General features: G+C 38.4%; 1 protein-coding gene across 1 annotated transcript in view; it reads right to left on the bottom strand.

Moving 5' to 3' along the window:
* The window catches only part of LOC134804688 (FERM, ARHGEF and pleckstrin domain-containing protein 1), a 91,354-nt gene that overhangs the window by 4,373 nt on the left and 64,261 nt on the right, over window positions 1–22,720 (bottom strand). The window contains exons 18-28 of the mRNA XM_063777807.1: window positions 18,235–18,385; window positions 17,296–17,503; window positions 16,138–16,205; window positions 13,492–13,672; window positions 12,555–12,719; window positions 11,113–11,210; window positions 3,958–4,141; window positions 2,753–2,896; window positions 2,471–2,565; window positions 1,193–1,335; window positions 581–697 (exon numbers count right to left, since the gene is read on the bottom strand). Coding sequence (XP_063633877.1) covers window positions 581–697; window positions 1,193–1,335; window positions 2,471–2,565; window positions 2,753–2,896; window positions 3,958–4,141; window positions 11,113–11,210; window positions 12,555–12,719; window positions 13,492–13,672; window positions 16,138–16,205; window positions 17,296–17,503; window positions 18,235–18,385 — 1,554 coding nt within the window. The remainder of the gene's footprint in view (window positions 1–580; window positions 698–1,192; window positions 1,336–2,470; window positions 2,566–2,752; window positions 2,897–3,957; window positions 4,142–11,112; window positions 11,211–12,554; window positions 12,720–13,491; window positions 13,673–16,137; window positions 16,206–17,295; window positions 17,504–18,234; window positions 18,386–22,720) is intronic.

The following is a 22,720-nucleotide window of genomic DNA, read 5'->3' as shown; positions in this document are numbered from 1 at the left end:
TTACGGCCTTAACATTTAATAAAGATAAATATTGGGAATAAAGTTTGGTTTCAAGGTATACGAGTATGTATGTTTTAGAACAGCACACTAAATAAATCGAATGTATGAGTTTGTGTTTTAATGTATTTCTCTATTTTAATAATATTTTAAATTTATTAATTAAGTATAAGATATTTTACAACACATATTAGTACGGGCTAATTTACCGCACTAGTGCGAACATTTAAAGGGCCATATGTACTGTAAAATGTTGTACGATACATGTGCGAATAAGTAATTCGCAACTCGTGTCGATTTAAAACACTCCCGTGAGAGAGTGAGACGCACTGACATTGGACAAATAAATTGGACAGGTGGAATACCACCCTTACCACCACTCGTTTCAAATTTCCTATTTTTCGCACTTGTATCGTAAATATCGTAATGTACTATATGAGATTTTTTTCAAACTATTGCTTACGTAACAAAAGTAATCACATCTCAAAAAATCTGAAATGTGCATATGAATGTTAGACTTTTCATATGTTTCAAAGTGTGCAGTCCCGGCTATAACTGAAAAAATCTATCTCGGTGACCTTACCTGTTATAGGTAAACTGACTATCGGCCCTGAAGAAGTAAACATGATTTTTAAATTGTAGCTTGAAAACAAAATCCTTGTAAATGGCGTCCTTGTCTGACGGGGCCCCAACGGTGTACCTGAAACACAATTACTTACAGTTTTACATTTTAATTCACAAGAGAAATGTAGGTAGGTATATATTAAGACTACGACTCTCAATAGGTCTTGAAAGACAATAATCTAGACACTATCTTTAAAAAAATACTTAAAATTATAGCGTCTATACATTTGTTATATTTTTTATAAAGCTTGGGGACGGTGACAGCTGTACGTCATATGATCATATCCATAGAATGTATAATCTTAAAATGCTAGTAAAATGACAGCTGTCATCGTACCCAAGTAACGCGAGTCACTACTTTCAATGCGTATTAAAAAAAATCACAATTTGCATCATGAAAAAAACCGACAACATATGAAATGGCTCGCGTTATTCTTACCGTGAACCACTTCTTCCTTCAAAAAAAACTATCGCGAATGTGTCTTATTGAAACTGAACGTTTGCTTAGTAATGTCAGTATAGCATTGGGCTGATACAATAAGATGCGTTATTAGTAGTGTGAGCAACGTACCCGAGCAGCGGCAAGGAGGCCAGTGGAGCTTCGTCGTGCCAGCTCTTGTAGAAGAACAGAGTGAACGCGGCGAACACCACCCACAGCTTCTGCCAGCCGTGCGAGTTCTTGAACTTGCGCAACAGGTACCCGGACATTTGACTCTAAACATCGTACATAACATTTCATATTATAATGATGGGGACAACAACTCCTAATTGGAGTAATTCCTTCATATTACCAACTGTCAAAATAACTCAATAAAGAGTAAATGAAATACAAAGCAGTCACTAGCCTGTAATATCGAATAACTAATACTCTACTGTAGGTTTTCCGACTGATTAAATATAAATAATGACCAAAAGTGATCGCGGTTTATGTTAACAGTTTTGAATGATTCACGGTTAGTTTCACTAGACTGTCAAACTGTCAAATGTGTGGAATCCTGTGATTTGTTTGTGTAAAAAACCTGTGATATCCGAATCGAATAAATACGCGTAGTGACACTGCGAGTGTAGTGTGCTTGGACAGACCAACGAGTGTGAACGCGTCCGGTGGTAACGTTGAAAGCGAACGCAGCCGACGTGCACGAATGAGGGTAGACCGAGCGCGGTCTACACAACTTTGACACCCGCTATCATAACATTAGTTACCAGTGAACTAGATGCATCGTCGTCGAAATATCGGGGGCTCGAACACAATATAAAAGGTAATCACGGTTCATATCCCGGTCGATATAAGTCTAGCGGTTTATGTTTTTTAAATATTTTTTCTGCTTTATTACGTGCATACAGTGAAATAACTTATATTAGCTTACATTGAACATCTCTATTAAAACAAAACTAGGTAAATAGTGAATAGAGTTAGACCGAGAAAAGTCTGCAGCGATTTTGATAGTCCACGCAGTGCAAGTGCTATTTTAAACGTCAAACTTCTATGACATTATGACGTATACATAACACTTGCACTGCGTGGGCTAATCAAAATCGCTGCAGACTTTTCTTGATCTAACTCTACATACATTGAAGTATTTGAAGTGTTATAGCTTTGTTATAACATTTCTGATTTTTCATACTGACATGCTACGTTAAGAGATCTTCCGTCACTTATAGGGATTATGAGTAAAATGCACTTTTTTATATAGCACACTGTTTTGGTAGTCATTAAGAATTAAATAATAATCTAACTTTTGGCATATGAATTGCCGTCTTAACACGGTGGAAGAAATAAAGAGCCGTGGAGGCGTGACTTTCTCTTTAGGAGGCGTTATTAGTTCCAGCGTGTATGTAGTCCAGTTACCCTCATGGCGGTGTGCAGATGGTCGCGCGTGAGAGACGTGACGCGGTGCCAGCACACGTGCGCCAGCGCGCCGCCCCCGCCGCCGCTCTCCGCACCTGCCCAACATTCATTGTACCGTCACCTTGTAGCGCCCGAAACATCGTTTGTCAACGGAAAAATTCCACAGCCACGGCATAAATAGTGAATTTTTAGATAAATTAAGATTTTAAAGTCACATTATGTTTGTTTTTAAAACAAGGATTATTTTAGAATTAATCAACAACAAAATAATAAATAATATACCCGCGTCTTGTTCATAGGGCGTGAGCTGGGTATCGACGTGACCGACGAGTTCCTGCGCATGCTCTATCGCGGACTCGAGCGCCGCGTACCAGCCCTCGACCTCGACCTCGTTGCTAGTACTTAGCATTAAGTTTATGCTCTCATCTGGAATAAAACACATTCATTACGCTTTGCATTACAAGATATAATATTAAGTCCTACGTGAAGCCGATGACTCTAGTTTAAAAAAAATACAAAGTAAGGGAGTTGAAATAAGTTAGGATATTGTATTCAATATGTTTTATAATAAAGAATAATCTATTAATATTACCTTTTGATTGTAATTACATATGGTTTTTATTATTAAGCAATACCTACTATTAAGGGCCATGTATTATATATATTTTTTACTTTTTTTTGTGTTAAAGTACAATTTCAAATAGATTAATCATCATAATTCATAAACTAGCTTTGAAATAATAATTTTAATACACACCAAACCAAGCGGACCCTGGCGCCAGGCCGGGAAAACGCTAGGTCGAAGAAGACACCAAACGGTCTGATCGCCGCTCTGCACTTACGGTTTCGTATCAAATCTGACATAACGACATTGCGATGAGGGTATTTTTTTATGTAATACGAAACGAGCAGACGAGCCGCCTGATGGGAAGCGGTCATCGTCGCCCATGGACATAAGCAACATCACAGGAGCCACTTAAACGTTGCCGACCCTTGAGAACCCTAAATACCCGCTTCTTGAAGAATCCCATATCGTAGCGCAAAGGAAATACCTCAGGAGGCAAGTCATTCCACATTCTCCGCGTTCACGTTGGTTGAAGCAGGCTTTCGATATTTCCGGGGAGCCTGTGTGTATAGTTCGTAGGTTTCTAATAGAGCCCGAGCTAATCCTATTGTCTATTGTTAAGTAAAACCGCTCGTGCCACGTGCCACAACCACCTGCATAAAAACCTGCGTACTTCGGTTACTGAGTGCCGGCGAGTCGAACACTACAGATCCAGTCTAAAATGTGTAATCGAGATGCGTAACAAAGGCGCGTTATCGGAGAGCGTACACTGGTTTTTTGAGCGTTGGACAAGCCCGCGCTCAGATGCCAAATAGAATAAGTATGACCCTTTTTTGCAGGTAAGTAGCACGTGCGGTTTTACTTAACAATAGACAATAGGATTAGCCGCCGGGCTCTGTTACAAAGCTACGAACTATAATACCTGACTGTGGTCGCTGGTCGACGTCGGCGTTGGCCCCGACCGCGCCGGGCGCGTCGGGCGCGCACAGCGTGAAGGAGTGCGGCAGCGGCGCGCGCGCAAGCCGCAACGTGCGCAGCGGCAGCGCCGCGTGCGCGCGGAACGCCGTACTGCCGGACTTGGACGCCAGCACCGCTACGTCGCTCATCTGATGTTACGACAAGCTCGGTTAACGTAATTCAACAACCTTATGCCAACTATTCAAAAGCGAATTATAGAAATACGACAAATATCCCAATATGTACATAAGCACCTATTCTTGTAACAATACTATCAATATAATTTTTGTTGCCTATTTGTTGCTATAGTTTCAATACATTATTGTATATTGAATGTCGAATGAATATCGCACTTGTATCGTAAGTAACTATTTGATTCGGTCAAATTGTGTTTATTGAATAACTAATTATAGCCAGCATTCAATGAATTAAATCTTTGTACATAGTTAGAATTCTTAGTTTTAATGTAGTAGCTTTAATAATTATTATAATATATTCTGGTAAAATAATAGCCGCAACATGTCGGTACTCTGTATTTCGCTAAGATCCCCACGTCACAGGCTCAGCCTAGTGTGAGGATCACTGTACTGCCTCTCCTGTGATATTGTAGCATTTACCTTGGTTTTACCTCCTTCCCTTCCTCGGTTTATTAACAAACAATTGGCTATCCAAATCCGAGCATTCTAACTTGCTTTGGCTCTGATCAAATTACAATTCCTCTCGATCTGCATCAGAAATTCACGCAATAACGTTACGGAGGCGCTTAAAGCCCTCATAAACCCTCCTGTTGCATGGGAAAACTAGGACCTCTGGCTGGCTCACTTTGTAAGACAATTTCTGTGCATTGCATGTAAGACAACATGCAATGCGGCCCTATGCCACTTCAATACGTACCTTTATGTTTTTCCTATGATTTTATATAGTTTTAGCGTATTATTAACAGCGTAACGCCCTAATCTTCTGGTTTTCCATATTGTTTACATTTTTACTAGATGATTGACGTGACCCGTCAATCACTCTTCAACTTTTCGAATTTCACGACTAAAAAGGCTAGTATGTATACTTTTGGCAAAGGTTATTCAAAATTTTGTTAAAAATCATAACTGGTACACAACTAATTTTAAATTAGAAATTCCGTAATAGGGAATATTACGCAAAACTCTGCTTAGAGGGCGTCACTCGCATACCACAGGCCCTACCGCTAAAACACGAAAATCGAAAATTCGGTTTCTGCCTCTCTATCACTCTTGCTTATTCGATCGATAGAGAGGCAGATAACGAAATTTCGATTTTCGGGTTTCGCGGTAGGCCACCTGTAAACAAACCGCCTTGATGCATCAATGTCATAGTGAAAACTTGTCAAAAAACTGTTTAAGGCCTAGTATGTATAAGTTACTCTATGCTTTTACTCTATGTTGAGTGCTGCACTCTGGCGGCAGAACATTGCAGTAATATTCCCTATTCTAGTTCCTAATAGTGTAGTAAATGACGCAAGATGTTGTATGGAGACCCATGCATTAATTTCTCAGTCGATGAAATTTTGCTTGGTTATTGTATAGCATGAGCCGAAACTAACATATAAATATCCAAAAAAAAACACTCCTAAGTTAGGTATTTATACGTAAAAATACAAATCTGTTTATATATTGAACTGAGTAATTCCTCCGTCCAAAATTATTTTACCAAATAAGTAATTTGTATCAGTATGTAATACTAGAAAAAAATCTAAAACTTTTGTCAAATATGAGAATATTTTTTTTATGATAATTCCTTTTTTTGTCGCTCATTTTCATAGGAAAATTGCTGTCATTTTTTTCTTCTTATATGATCTTAGAATATAATTTGGCGTAGTGGGTAAGAAAATCCAAAAAAAATGCATACCCAAATTTATGTATTTTAGAACTATTATAAACTGAGAGTGGAAAATTTCTCAGCCTGATTTCTTTATAAATATGTACTAAGTAGTCACGTATACACTTAAATCCAAAATATCCAAAAGAAATATCATCCCTTGTACACCCCACTCCCCTACACACTGCTCCCGATATGTTTTGTTTTTAATACGCTCGTTATTTTTTGGATGTTTTTATAGTTGAATAGAAAGACAACTGTGAACTTAATTCAATAAATAAAATGGATAGAGAAATTTTGCACAGCAAGTAAAAAGGCAATTTCTGAAAATAGTATAGTTACATGGTAATTTTTGTAGATTTTCATTTTATAGGTATAAAACTGCAATAAAATGGCATTCCAGTGAAAAAATTAGACAGAGCAATTTTCCGGTCCAAGACACGCCAAAAAATTATATTTTATTAATATTGGTATTTCTGCTGGGATATTTTTTTTGATATTTCGTAATATTGTTGCAATACGTTACATGAATATGTCCGGTGAAGAAAGTTTGAACGGAGCATTTTTCCGTAAAAAGATTATTAACGATTTAAGACTTTAGGTATTTACTTTAATTCTATTATTAGTATTCTTTGGAAATTTATACAATACTTTTTATTTATTGATACTTTATCATACTGTAAAGTTTTTTTTGGCTGAGGAATTACTGCGGGGTCCACTACCTTTATTTACTACACTATAAGATGTTCCTAAAATCAGCTATAAAAGCAGTACAACAGTCATCTTGACTTCAGTTTATCGCCAGCTCTCTACCAGAGCACTATTCCAAATTAAGGGTTTGTGTGGGGCCAAGGCAGGCCCCGCACCCTGAAGAAACCCTCTTTCTCCTGGCGTAATCTATAAATAAACTACTATCTACATGGGGCGCTAGTGTGCGTAAAGCACCATACTCAAAGGTATCATACTACATTCATTGAATGCTGGCTATAATTTGTTTGTCTTCCCCATCATACATTAGAACATAACTTAACCGAATCAATAGGGTTGTTGACACATGTTGAATTGTATAACTAAATCTAGTTAAATAGATAGAAAATGAGCAATTTATCACAATAAATTGGAAACTTAAATAATATATAGGAATAATAAACAAATACAAGACCTCAAAGTTAAAAAAATATATACATATATTTCAACTTCTGAATAGGAAAAAAATAATGGTACCATTCGATGCCATACATTTTATTAAAAAAAATTGTATCCCAACAATATACATAAACGCACTATTTCACCGACAAACTCGCAATTTCCTTGTTTTCCATACCTCGAAACGGGCTCTAACGTTACACGGTGACGTCACGATGTATTGCTATTTTGTTAGAAGCGTTTAGTCAGTAAATTGCGGATGCCAGACTTTGACGATCATTTGTGACTTTTGTATTGCTTTAAGACATTGGGTCCCATACATACAGACATTTGATCCTCAAAACAAACCTGATCGATTGATACCATTCATAAAAAAATGTCAAATACCCTATTATAAAGGATTGGCCTGAAACTTATATGGCGTGGAATGAAATAAAAAGAACAAATATCACCGTACCCATCTAGTTTGAAAATTACTATAATAATAGTAGTAATAGTAATAGTAGTAATAATTACTATATAATTTACTGAGGTGGTTCTCCTCTTATATTAATAATAGGTCTCAGGCCGTCGTGGTCAACAACTATATATCTGGATGGGTGTCAGTCCCAAGCGGCGTCCCTCAGGGGTCCTTGCTCGGTCCTTTATTATTCAACATTTTTGTTAATGATATAGGCAAGTGTTTGCTGCACTCTAAACTTCTTTGCTTTGCAGACGACATGAAAATCATTAACAAGATAAAATCCAACCATGACTCAATGTTATTGCAATCCGATCTTGAACGTCTTGATGAATACTGTGAATTAAATAGGTTAGAGCTTAATCCCTCCAAGTGCTTTTCAATTACATTTTCCCGTCAGCGCAATGTAACCTCCACATCATATACATTAAAGGGCCACCCGCTTGAGAAAATAACTTATATGAAGGACTTGGGTGTTATTCACGATTCTAAACTTATATTTGACAAGCACATTGATAGTATTATTAGTGGAGCACTAAAAGCGCTAGGTTTTATAATGCGAAATTCTATATACTTCACCCAGGCTAAAACCCTTAAAGTGCTTTATTGCGCATATGTGAGGAGTAAACTGGAGAACGCGTCACAGGTCTGGAACCCTTGCTATAGTACTTACGTTGACCGAATCGAACGCGTCCAGAAGAAATTTATAAAATATTTATGCTATAAACTGAAATATCCCTATAGTTCATCCAATTATTTAAGTATTTGTAAGAAACACCATCTAGTCACGTTGCAAAAAAGACGTGATATATCGGACATTACCTTTCTCCTGAACATCACCAGCGGTGTAACTGACTGTTCCGAGCTACTTGGTAAACTTTCTTTCAATACTCCCTATCGTTCTAAAAGGTACTATCCCCCATTATCTGTTAAAACTGCATCATTCAAGTATAGACAGAATAGCTTCCTAGTTCGCGCGAGTCGAAGGCTAAATGAGCTATCGAATCCATCAATCAATATCATTTATTTGCAAGAATACTTAATTATAGTTACAGGATGTTCTTGTAGAATATTGTCCAGTATTCTATCGTACTGAAACGATGCGCAAATGTTATATTACCTAACAATAATAATTTTCAGTCTTGCACATATGCGAGACAGAAAATAATTATATTATTGAATTTTATTTTAATACATGCAATAACAATTACGACAATAGTACATTATTGTCGAGGCTCGGAAGCAGCTACTTGCAGGCTGAGGATTCGTTTTAAACGGACGACCTTGGGAGTCCGTTTAATTGAATCCGAAGCCAGCAAGTAGCCTTCCAGCCGAGTCATATATAGTGCTTTTCTCAAAAATGGTGCAAGAAATATAAATATCATAGAAATATTTTACAAAAGCAACGTTCTTACCTATATATTTTCACAGAAAAAAGTAGAAACAATTGAAAAAATTAGCTTTGCCGCCTTTTTATTTTTTTAACACATTCGACACCGCGTACCCGACTCTCGGGCACTCGTAAACTTTACTCAGATGCCGGCATACCCGCTAGTCGGGCAAGAGCTATAAACCTACACGCGACGCCGAAGTGCCCGACAGGCGGGCAAGCATTGCATCTTCACTACCTCAGGGCTGCCACTGCCACTAACAGAAAAAACTGTAAGTCTCCTGATTATTTATGTGGTCGAAAAGTTGGTACAGTTGATTATTATATTTTATTACTTCACTTTGTATTTTTATTTACTTTACCTAATGCGATTACAAAATAAAAATTCTTATTAGTTGGTTACGTGAAATTGCATACACGGGTATGTATCAATAGGAGTTAGAATTTTCGTAAATCGTACAACCTAATTTGTGTTTACGAATATTTAGTAAGTATAGGTAGGTATATATACATCTATTTCATGAGTACCCATAGGATGATTTTTGTGAAACAAAATTCGGAGAAAAATAAACCAAGAAATTCAACTAAGTACCTAACAACATTCTAACTTCTAAGCGGCAGTTCTCAGAAAAAGACAATAGGTCAGTCATCATAAAACACCACTGCACTGCAACTGCGTGGAAGCAAAACGTAACAAGTAGCTTTGAATAGTTACGATAATTAGTACGTTCGTACACATACAATAAAGTCGCAACTTCTTTGACAAAAGAATGTAGTTACTGTGATCATACACTTAACCCATGGAGATGTTGTTTACCATCCCTTATCTATTTGAAGTTTGCGACCCGGGTTTTTTTTTCAACCCGGTCTCGGTGTAAAATTGCAATCGGAGCCATTCCGTAATGGTTTGTGATGTGCTTCGGACGTTGTTGTGTTGTGTTAATTTTCATTTTGACGACTCGGCTTGTTTTTTGGACAACTGTGATTTCTGCTTTCTTACTGGACTTTGTGGTTTTGCCTGTTGATGATTTGACTTCGTGTGATTTTATTCATTTCCTACTGCCCCACTGAATGCATTGTGATAACCTGATAACTGATAAAACGGGGAGCCTAAACAGATGAGACAGCAGATTTAATTTTATCCACGTACTTATACGAAAGTTACTTGGCACAGCCCTGAGCGTCCGCCGCTTGCCCGACTAGCGGGTTCGCGGCGTGCGGCATTGAGTTGCACGTCGTTGCCCGACTAGCGAGTACTGTCGGTTTCTGGGGTATTGTTTGAAATTTTGCCTGGTTGCGAAAGTGTTAATAAAATAATAGAAGTGTATTTTTCTGCCGAAAATACGCCAACCTATTTGTGACAGCTAAATAGTCGCGGTACTAATCATCTGTTTGGCTGTTTAATGGGCCTGTGCCTTCATTTGATATGGCCATTTCAACTTTTAAAAAGTTTGGAACTCGACAAATAATGGAATTTGTATGCAACATTGCAGTCCCAAAATCGAGACTGCAATGTTATTACCTTTTTAATTTTTGACTGACCATAAACTACGCGCTTCGCGACCTATTTTTTAAACGGCAAAGTCGACTTTGCCGTCCATTTTTGAGAAAAATAAATTACACTCTAAAGTTTGTATAGGATATTTCATTACTTCATCAATTGGACTATTATCAATACATCACATTACATTGGTTGATTATCATCGAAGGAAGTTGACATCGATATATTCAATTGTAAAGTTCCCAGTGTGAGGCATAGTTTGGTTAAGCGGTGTTTTGTGTGAGCGACCTTTCTACTAATGTATTTTACTCATGTACCTACACTTTCTGTTTTTCTTCACTAGGCGAGCAAATGCATTGAATTTATGAACTTAGTGTATTGATATACAGACATTACATAACGTATTCATTAACTACATTACAATCTGATAAATATTATTTTATTTTGTTTTCATCTTTTGAATTCTGAGACGTCTGTTATTCTAGGCGCTATAAGTGTTAAACTTAGCTATAAGTGTTAAAACTTAGGATCTATTGTAAGGCTTCTATTGCCATTTTCAATTATGCTTCTTTTTTTTCTCTCTCTTTTTGTACGCATGTGTGTGTGCGTAGGTGCTAGCATTAGTTTAAAATTTAATACTTTGTAACTACCTGTGAGTTCCTGTAATAATTGGCTTCCTGTTTTAATTTTGTTGTCTATTGTAAGTTTTAAAGCTGTTGGTTCTCCTAACATAAATAAATAGTGAAACTAAACGGTAGGTACATTGACTCACCAAGAATAGCATCCGCTGCTGCAAACCCTTCGAAGAGTGCTTGTAGACACATCCCATGCGAATGAACTCGCGCTCGGCAACTAAAAGTTTGTCGTAACCTACACAAAATATTTGGATATAAGACACATTCGTCAGATTCCTTTTTCGTCAGGATGAATTTTAGCCTATTTTTTTTCGGACGAAAACGGAATTCCTCTTTGGACAGAAAAAACTTAACTTTGGTGTGAAAGATTTGGAATTATCCTGTGATACTTCCACCAGTGACAGTTTAACAGCGATTCAGGGACGAATCACGCTATCCCTTTCTAATGTATAGCACTATCCCTTTCGGCTATTTAGGGTTGTCAAAATTCAAGTCTTTATCTTTGGTCATGCATGCAAAAGGACATCAAGTGGTGCCAACCCTAATAATTGCTCGGAACAATGCTGAGCCGAGTTTGCCCGAAGTCAGGAGTGTCTCCCCACTGTCTGAGGTTCCAACAGGATTTAAAAAAAACCGGCCAAGTGCGAGTCGCACTCGCGCAAGAAGGGTTCCGTACCATTACGGAAAAAGTGGCAATAAATCACGTTTGTTGTATGGGACCCCACTTATATATTTGCCGCACGGAATGACAGGTGGGAACGGGACGTCGCTCTACAAATGCATGGTGCTTGCACATGTCATTCCGTACGGAAAATTCCGAGCGTGTGGGGCCAGGCTAATCCGTGACGTGCCAAAAGGAGACATACTATAGATAGGTGATACGAAAGTTCACCGGGTCAGCTAGTCTAAAAAAAATCACATTTCCGTAAATAAAGCTACACAATGTATTGCCGGTTAAATATTAGATTCCGCTTTAGTCAGAAAAAAAAAACAGATATAATTTATCCTGACGAAAGCGGAATTTGACCCAAAAGTCCGTTTTCGTCAGACAAAAAATAGGCTAAAATTCATCCTGACGAAAAAGGAATCTGACGAATGTGTCTTATATCAATATTTGCACAATATTATTTAACCTTTATTCATCATAAATAAATACCATTTTACATATGACTCTAATCTGGCCAATCGTGTTTGTTAGAAATAACATGTAAGAGGCATTTTGACGTAACGGCCAACTTAACTTAAACAACTTTAAAAATAAATATATCTTATTCTTTTTTTTTAAGAAGCAATCCTTTATTAGTGCATACAAACTTAATATACATAACTAGAAAAAAAAACATAATTGAATAACTAACCTACAAAACTTAAAAACTAAATCTAAAAATAGATGACATAGGCATTTTAAGATTTATGAAGCTCGAGCCCCACATCAAAAATTCAACCCAATTCACTTTGACTGTATCTACTGGCATTTTTTCTTATTAGTTGTTGCCTGTGGTGACAAGTTAGTAAAATAATCGAGCTGTCACCAACTAGGTAATATTAGGGAATAATACAAGAGTAGTGGTCGACTAACCGACGATGTCCCGCTGCAGCTGGCAGAGCGCCGCGTGGTTCTCGACGTGGCGCAGCTGCCGCTCGGCCGCGCGCGCCAGCCGCGACGCCACCTCCTGCGCCGCGCGCGCGCGTTCAAGCCCGCTCCCGTTCCCGCCGGTTCCCCAGCACCCCACCTCCGTTATTTCTGCACCAATTATAAATATATGTACAACAAGTGTTTTAAATTTCGCCAGCAATTGCGACAGCAATGCCTCGCAGAAGCAAATTCCTTCTGCGAGGAAATAATAAAAATAAACTTAGAGTAATATGTACACTCAGGGGCTGTCCATAAATTACGTCATCGATTTTGACGACTTTTGACCCCCCCCCCCCTAAAATCATCCAAAAATCATGCTTCGAATGACCCCGTTTCCTCCTACGTCATACTACCATCATCCGATCCGATCCCGCCCCCCCTCTAATTAGAAATGACGTAATTTATGAATAGCCCCTCAAGAGCAATTATTAATAGATTTTAAGCTAAACATAAATTTGAAATATTGCGTGACAGTATGATTCGGTCGATCAACACAATGCGTGAAGTCGCGTGGCACACATGCGCGAAGCACGGTCCGAATCGACGAAATTTCGTATTTTTCATTTACCCTATAATCGTCGACGATCCCAGACTTACAACCGATAAGCCCCTCAAGCTTAAGGAGAAAGCTTTAATTCCTGTGTGATTTCTACCGCTTGCTTGTGCTTAAAAGAATTGTTAGTCGCGATAATAACAAAAAATAGCAAAGAAATATTATCTATAGTGTTGTACCAATGTGATTGTATTTTATTTAAATATGTGATGGAAGTAATTTCAAAGGTTTGGGAAGTTCAGATTTGACCGTCTGTAAAGTGTGACGCCAGCAGTCACTTGCAGAACGCTCACTCTGTGTTAGGTGTTGAATGTGCATGTAGGGTACCATTGGCGATGGTGGCGTAGTACAGCAGCCTGTGCAGCGGGCGCAGCAGCAGGCAGGCGAGTGGCAGTGGCGAGGAGGTCTCGAAGGCAGCGCACGCGCGCGCCGTGCCCGCGCAGCGCCTCCGCACGCTCTCCACCATGCCCACCAGCGCGCCGCTGCGCTCTGTGTACATCGCGTACGCCTGTCAAATATTCCATTAAATTATACACAATGACGTTGGCTTTCGCATTTTAACGATCTAATTTATGCCGTGAAGCAGTATACATCTCCAATGGACATACAAAATGAACACTGAAAAGGAGGAGGTAATTAGGATTGTTCATTTTTTTTTAGACCCCCATTTTTATTTTATTTTCTGAAAATATAGGTTAATTTAAGATACCAATTTGAATGATTTATTAATTCACGGCTCGGTTGAATATTTATAATTTATTGAAAATATGAGATACGACTTCTCGTAAATTACATGTAGTGGCTGATTTGATAAAGCACAAGCAATAACAAACATTAAAAAAATAGTTGTAATTGTCAATTGATTGTAATGTCACCTGTCTACAATGTCAGTGTCACGCGTTTCTATAAATAATATCGTCTGGAAAACTCGTTTATTTTGAATCCCTAAATCAATAATTTCAAAATACCTACGCTATAAATTTGTGAAAGCTGATTCCAGAAATCTGCCTAAGTTATATAATATAACTTAGTTTTATTGGAGTATGTATCCATATAGCATCCAACTCCAACCATAACTTGGCTGAAATCAGGGGAGCAAAAATACAAATGTAAGTTACATCATATATTTTTTAACTGATTCGATTCGTAAGATGATTGGATTCATAAAATCGTTATAAGCGTCCATTGCTAAGGTAGCACCCAGTGGGTTCTACCGGCTTGTCACCATTGTTTGGATATTGTACTATATTAGGTACATGCCAATTTTGCTAATTATATCCTATAATTTCAGGTCATCATGTGATTCCTATTTAGATACGGCTGTGGGATACGTAATGTACGAAGGAGATTGATTTTGTTAAGGCACTTGGGCCCTGAACAAAGTTGAGCATTTTGTATCGAAACGAACGTCATATTAATCGTCATAATACTTTACGACAGTAAATAATGCCTGGGAACAGAGTAAATAACAAACCATACACTTCTCTTCTGGTTCGTCAACAAGAAGCCATCATTGTCAGCTGCTCGTGCAGAACATGATGAACATACATATATGTATAGTTACTTTTTTTTGGGAAACATATATACATATATTTCCTAAATTAATAAAAAAGTAGGTAAACAAAAACATGTTTTATTATTCACAACTATTAACTTAAGTCTTGTCCACCATGATATCAGCAGCTTGAACTGCAACATGTACCTGGAAATTAGAAATTATATCTTTTTAAAGCAGTTTCAGGCTGAATGTTGAGTATGACTATGTATTCTTGTATAGTGTTTCTTTCTAGTAGGCACCATCTCTGTTTAACGGTTTGCCTTTATATACTCTGGCTACATTACCACAGAAAACACATAGGTCCCCGCGACCCTACCTACAAAGTGAGCTTTTAAATAATTGTAGTAAAATTATATTCATTTTATACTTACATCGACGTGATCCTCACAGCAATACTGTGTGTAAGTAGGTAGGTATTCCAAGTTCAATTCACGGCACCATGTTTCACGTCGTAGGTCTTCGCGGATTCGAACAATTATTTTTGTGAATCATTCCCACACGTAGGAACAAGGTCTTTGATATATTAAGCAACGAAAACTACTGTTTAGGTATCAATTATAAATCAAATCATAACAAACCAGCGCAGCGGTTTAACTGAAAATTTTCATTATGACAATGATAACTTTGACAATTACGTGAGTGACGGATTGATTTACTATGGTCCGATAACTTTTATTATGCGATGACTTTACATTCAGCCAACGAGAAAGGTCAAACTAAGGTCATAAGGATATTTGTTGAAATATCTTCAATCCTCAATTATTATATCGCAGCAAATGTCGGAAACTGTTTGAAAACCTCATATCTCGAAATGGTTTTCGAAATAGAACATTTACAAAAAAATGAACAATCCTAATTTGGCTATATGTTTCATTTTTTTATGTTTGTTACCTCACAATCTGTCATTTCTCAACCGATTAGAAAACTATATTTTTCCTTTGAAAGTATATATTACCTACTTACAGATTGGCCTCATCATTGTCAAAATCGAAGGAGCTCCTTATAGGCATACATATAGTGATTTCCGTATTTTTTTTAACACATTAAGCAATATACATTAGAAAAAGTGGCATGTAATGAAGTGGAACTGCTAATGAAGACCAAAATGGAACACCTCAAGGACACGTGTAGCAGCGACTAACGGTAAGCCAAGTAGTTTGTTGGGTTTAAATTAAAATGTTAATTTCGTTTATGAAATGTATGTATGTATCAGGTTTGTTTACATCTGACGTAACAGGATGACCAGACTTCATGAAAGATGCTTTTACGAAAAAACAAAAAAAAATCTGCCTGTATTTTTCGCAAATGGGATCTATAAGATAGATAGAAAGATTACAAAAGCACCTTGTATATTAATGATATATAATTAATATTTATCGTGTTTGTCTATATATAATTTTGATCAATAAACTTACGTCATAAGTATTAGTTAAATAGTCGCACAGCAGTTCAGCTATTTTTCTGTACTCCGGTTCTTCAGCATCTGTTGAATACGAGAAAAAATGGTAATTAGTCGTCTACAAAAAAATCCCAGTCGTTCTGTTTTAGATTCTATGCAATTAAAAATATTAACTCTCTCAACGCCTACTAGACATGATGATCATCATCATCATTGGCCTTTACATCTTCTTCGGATGTTTATTATAGCTGCTGTGTATTCCGAGAGTCGCATCTCTTCTTGTGACTGAACAAACCGATGCGGGCTCTGCATTGCTTCCCACAACGGTCTCAAGTAAATTTGGCGTTAGCTGGAGGTGCCGGTTGTTGTCTCTTTTGACGACGCTCCTTAAGTTTCTCAAACCACTGATCATCGTCATTTGTTCTACCTTTGCGTAGTGAGTGACGCCATTCCAGTCTGCCCAGTGCCAGGAGTTCCCAGTTTTTTGGCTCAATTCCAAAGTCCTTCATGTCACGCTTGCATGAGTCCTTAAACCTGAGCATTGGACGCCCAGTAGGTCTTTTTGCACCAACTATTTGCCCGAGCATTACACTACGGGGCAGTCTGTCGGCATCTTGTCTTTGTACATGTCCCAGCCACTGAAGTCTTCTTTGTTTCAGAGTGGCGGTGATACTGACGGTGTAAGTGATACGCAGGACTTCCTCATTAGTCATTTAGTCCTCCCAGGTGACTCCGATGATGACTCGCAGGCAGCGCATGTGAAAAGAATTAAGTCTACGTTCCTGCCTCCTGTATGTCGTCTACGTTTCACCGCTATACAGTAGTGCTGAGAATGCTGATATGTATGAAATATCATTTGATATTTACCAATCGCCCGTCAGAAGGTAATGGAAAACATGGTGAAGCCAAGTTTTAATTTAGAAGGTCAGAATTCGCATTTGTAAAAAGTAGCGTGCGTCATTTCTGGGGATTAGGATACCACGAGCGGACCCTGCGATTCGTAAAAATGCCACTGACAAAGCACGAAGCAAAACGGAGAATAATTTGATGCGAATATTTTGTTTAAACTTCTCGTTTACATTTGATTGACGTATGTACTCGTACTGACTGACTGAATGTAATTTAAGTATCAGCTTTTATAGGGTGTCGGTTAACTTGTATGCATCAAGAGTACCTGTTGGGTTCGCAGCGTCAGCCGCGCGCGCGGCAAGAGCCCGCTCGAGGCGCGCCAGCAGCCCGCCCTGCGCTAGCGCCAGGGGCTCGAGCGCCAGGCACGGCCGCGCCAGTGCCGCCACCACGTCGCCCGCCGCGACCGCACCGTCGCCGTCGCCGCCGCCGCCGCCACCGCCTCCGCCCAGCTGTGATACGCGCGCCGACCATGCCTGACAACAGCACAGATTAGAGCAATTTTATTTAAAGTTGTACACACAACTTTTTTCATTTCGCCTTTTTTAAGTTGATTTTACTCAGAATTTCTACAGCTCGATTTCGTGTATTTCGTTCAATACTATCTCCAGTGAGTACTAAGCAAGATTATTGGAGCAAATGCGGTAATCATTTAAAGAAAAAAGGCGAGGAAAATTGACCAAGGGTGTGCTGTTGCTGCAAGAAAATGCTTCGGTTCACAAGAGTCGTATTGCGATGCCTGCCCTGAATAAATGTGATTTCAAAATTTTGGATTCTCTCCCGTAGTCTGGACCTGGCCCCGAGTGATTATTATTTATTCCCAAATTCGAAGAGGAAGTTTTTGGGAACAGAATTTTACACCGATGATGAAGTTAAGGCCTCGATTTAGGCTCATTTCGACAGCAAAAATGAAAATGACGACATTTTGTAAAGTAATGAGCTCGTTAGGCTGTTAATATGTACATATACTCTACTACAAATAGTACTATACAAGAAATTATGCGCTTCTCCACCCCTATAACCCTACCATTCCGCGAACTTTTGAACCTCCCCTCTTATATTCTAAGTTGAAAGAATCATGAAACTAACAATCAAGTCACCGAATGTTTCATGTATGTTATATAGTTCGGCTGTGTACGTGCTAAGTACGTGCCCTACTTGCATACTCGGCACATCTGTTAGAGGCGTGACATGCACAAAGACATACCACAGTAACGAGCTCCAGGTCCCGCTTGTAGGTGCGTTCAGTCATGAGCAGCTCCCTGGCGATGAAGAAGGTGAGGTCACCGCCGCGCCGACGCTGCGCTTCGCCTGCCGCGCCCTCCCGCAATGTGCTGTTGCTCAAGCGAGTCCAAATACTGACAACATCAGATATGTAATAGTACATTATTGTCGAGGCTCGGAAGTAGCTACTTACAGGCTGAGGATTCGTTTTAAACGGACGACCTTGGGAGTCCGTTTAATTGAATCCGAAGCCAGCAAGTAGCCTTCCAGCCGAGTCATATATAGTGCTTTTCTCAAAAATGGTGCAAGAAATATAAATATCATAGAAATATTTTACAAAAGCAACTTTCTTAAGTATATATTTTCACAGAAAAAAGTAGAAACAATTGAAAAAATTAGCTTTGCCGCCTTTTTATTTTTTTAATAAAAAAATAGAAGTGTATTTTTCTGCCGAAAATACGCCAACCTATTTGAGACAGCTAAATAGTCGCGGTACTAATCATCTGTTTGGCTGTTTAATGGGCCTGTGCCTTCATTTGATATGGCCATTTCAACTTTTAAAAAGTTTGGAACTCGACAAATAATGGAATTTGTATGCAACATTGCAGTCCCAAAATCGACTGCAATGTTTTTAACTTTTTAATTTTTGACGGACCATAAACTACGCGCTTCGCAACCTATTTTTTAAGCGGCAAAGTCGACTTTGCCGTCCATTTTTGAGAAAATTATCATTTCTGATCAGAAGAAATGAAAAAAACATTGCATGGTATCTGAATATTTGGGCAAAAACAAGTGTGTAATAAGAAAACCTTTTCTATATACAGTCACGCTCCGTGATTTTTGCGCCATATAGGGTTCTAGCTAAATTGGACATTCCATCGCGTAAGTATTGAACTATCAAATTAGCTAGGACCCTAAATGGCTCATCAATCACGGGGCGTAACTGTACAAGGGGTAGCGTTACTACAGTTGCCTCCAGAATCTCGCGAACTAAATTGACAGGTCAATGTGCACAAATGATACCACAGTTTGGCCAGTGCTGTTCATATCGATATTTTGAAATAAGTTTGAATTAGAGAATATCGCGAAAATTCACCGCTAGGGGCGGTACTATTGGGCGGTCAGTTAAAATGTATCTTTTAGTAATTTTGATAAGTTATTTTTCAAATATTATTTGGTATTTCGAAAAATGTGCAATTTTATAGTAATAGAGACAAGGATATTGGGATAAACATATTGTAATTAAATAAATATTTTATTTCATTTATTTTGTTTTATTTGTTAGGAAAACTTACAGCTAGAGTAACAATTTAGGTGATAACATAGAAACAGTGATTTTGGCTCAAAATACAAATAAGGCCAGCCCAGACAGGGAGATATTACGTACAATGTGATTAATTTCTCATTTAATTTGTGTGGTGTGGACGCAAAAATTAAATCGTCTCGGTGATCCCTATTGCTTCGATTGTAAAGACCATTCCCTAAAATGGACATTCAAGTTGACAATTAGGTCAGAATTTTACAATCAATCTCATCTACCGGCCACATGTACAAAATTAAATCACCAATTTTAGATTTATGGTGACAACCGAGATCTTGAAATAAACAACTTGCCCCGAAACCTGCATACTAACATTGAAATTTGTTAATTTCGCATCCGCACCTCCTGATTTGATTGGTAACGTCACAATCTTACAATCGAATCAACCACTTTTCTCGTCACATTCATATAAATCGAAATCGTTTGTGACCCCTAAACAATTATCACATGGGTAGTAAGTGCAATATCTTACTTATCGATATCATTTTATCGACATATACTCGTGACTATTTTTTCTTTGCGTTTCCTGGTATCATTTTATTTGTCAAACTCATGTCAATTTAATTCGCGAGATTCTGGAGGCGACTTTAGCGTTGGTGGAGCACGGACCATAATTAAACTAGTGACGTTGCAAATTGTTACAGGGGATAAGGTGCAGTAGGTTCAGCCAGCAGTGACTTTCACTTGATACAAAAAAATCACGAAATAGGACTAAAACACACCTTAAAAAAATATGAAAATTGCTTCTCAAACTGCGCAGTTATATTTTTGATCTTACTGTTCGTTTTTTTTTAAACTCATTTGTCAAAAATAACAAATCAAACTTAAAGACCGTATTGTTAAGTATAGGGACAGATTAGGCGTCACAAACCCGGTTTCACCGAAATCGAAAAAACCGGAAAAACCGGGTTTACAGCCAATTGCAAAAACCGAGTTTTCACTTTGAAAAAACCGGGTTTTCGAGTTTTTCCATTTTAAAGTTTTATATACATAGTATAATTATTTTGAAGAGTAAATTAATAAACAAACAATACATTATACGCACTAATTGTATAAATGAACAGCTTTTTAGTCTCCAACGTTAAATCTATCGTTATCGTAATCGGTGTCGTAATCGTTAATTTGTCCAGTTTTGCAGATAGGCTGCTTAGGTGTTCCTTGATGATAAGGCTTCAATCCAGGATGCTTCGGAGATTTAGGAAAAATCGTCGGAGAAGTTTGCCCCAGAATTTTACTCTCAGCTCCTTGTTGGCCAGTTTGTTACACTGGTGAAAGCAGGATACCTCGGTCTTGGAAGTGCTGGGGCACAAACGCTACCGAGAGAAATAGTCCTCTAATAGATCCAGGTCCTTTTCCAGGGTATTTTGTCCCATTTCCAAGCTGTCTTATTGTGTCACAAGGACCAGGTCATCAGCATAAGCAAACTTCCGCGATGTGGTGTAAGGCAGGATACGACTCAACCATCGGTGTTTTCAGACATATGACCACTAATACTAGGCGGTGTTGAGAGTGTGGAAAATCATCTAGCACCTACAGTTGGGCGGCCACTGGGGTACCGTCTACTGCTCTTGTTGTGAAGACTAGGTCTGGGTTGTGGTCACTTCTCCATCGAGCTGATTTGAACGTTCCTTTGCCTTTGTTAGAAACGACTAAAACAGTGTTGTTCCTATCTGCCCACAGTCCATGATCGCCTCCCCGTTGGCGACAGATTTCCTATATCCAGCTGGTATGGTGCTACCAGCTGGATATAGGAAATCCAGCTATTCAAATGAAAAGAGATCGGTGTTCCAAGTAAGGCAGGGGTGGAGTAGGCCAGTAGCTATGTGGAGGCTTATATTATGTTGCATATCCGCGTTTCGCCGATTTGAATAATCGTGGTGGCGATGTTGTTGCCATTGATGTTATTTGAAATATTACTCTGAGTTTGAAATCATATTCACCAGGGCAGTAAGAGAAGACCGGCCGTATGTCGGTCGAAGTTCTATATTGTTTATGGTATAATGCCGCTGCCAAATCAAATCCCGGTATTTTACCTCGTTTAGCGAGTTGGGCATCATCAGCGGTGTCACTATGTTAACGCCGTTGTCATATAATATTTTGCTTAGGCATTCCGTTTTAGAATTGCTGACTTAGTTAAAAACTTTATTGATGGAATTTGATGGTCTTGGTAAAGATAAAGTAAATAGAAATGTCGTGGAAGACTTAATATTAAAACATTTATCCTAAAAATACTTGCTTATTTTACAAATTACACGTAAAATCGAAATCACCGAAAAAACCGGAAACCCGGCTTTGCAGTTTCACAAAAACCGAAAAGCCGGTTTTCTAAAATACGCACGGTTTTGTGACCCCTAGGACAGATTAAACCTGGTCTAACTGTTGGCATGTGTATTATTTTGTATTACTATGTTCTAAGAGTTTGATCTGAGGGTATTCTAAGCTATATCTGTTTAAGAAGGTTTGACATTTTTTTTATTTTAGGGACTTTATGATGCTTTTAATACCGTATAGCAAATACAGTCCGGACAAGCCTATCGAGCTGAATTTGAGACTATTTCACCGACTCTTTGGTATGATTTAAAGTAACAACAGGTTAATAGGTTGCCAAAACATGTTATCTAAGTGTCCTCTTCATGACTGTTCAATTGAGCAGCTGCGGAACAAATGTGGTGAATTGTTATTTTTACATAAAAACGATTTTTCACCCCACGTTTTGGAATCCCTTCAATTTCTGATGCAAGCGTAATGACGGAGACAGCTAGAAGAATAAGCTTAAAACCAAAGCCTAACGGACATTCATGGCGTTGATCCATCGCTAGAGCGGGTCGATAGAAAGTTAGAAACACTCCATGATAGTTATATTAGATGTCAAAGTCATAGTTGTCGTAAGTAGCATGCCATATTCTCTAAAAGGCTTCGAGCAACACGGAAGGGAGGCGGCATTCGCACTATTTCCCCTCTGCCGAGGTACAAGATTAGCGCGTCAATCTAATCTAGCGCGGGTAATAAAAAGTTGCACTTGGATTTTTCACTAGACCGAGTCCAGACGCGCGCGTGAACACTGCTGCACAAAAATGCCTGTTTGCTCGGTTTTTTGTTATAAAAAGAGGTCGGGGACATCAAATTTACAAAAAGAAATTGTTATATT

The sequence above is a fragment of the Cydia splendana genome, chromosome Z (genome assembly GCF_910591565.1).
Source record: "Cydia splendana chromosome Z, ilCydSple1.2, whole genome shotgun sequence".
NCBI classification, from domain to species: domain Eukaryota; kingdom Metazoa; phylum Arthropoda; class Insecta; order Lepidoptera; family Tortricidae; genus Cydia; species Cydia splendana.
This window is presented reverse-complemented; position numbering and strand designations above follow the sequence as displayed.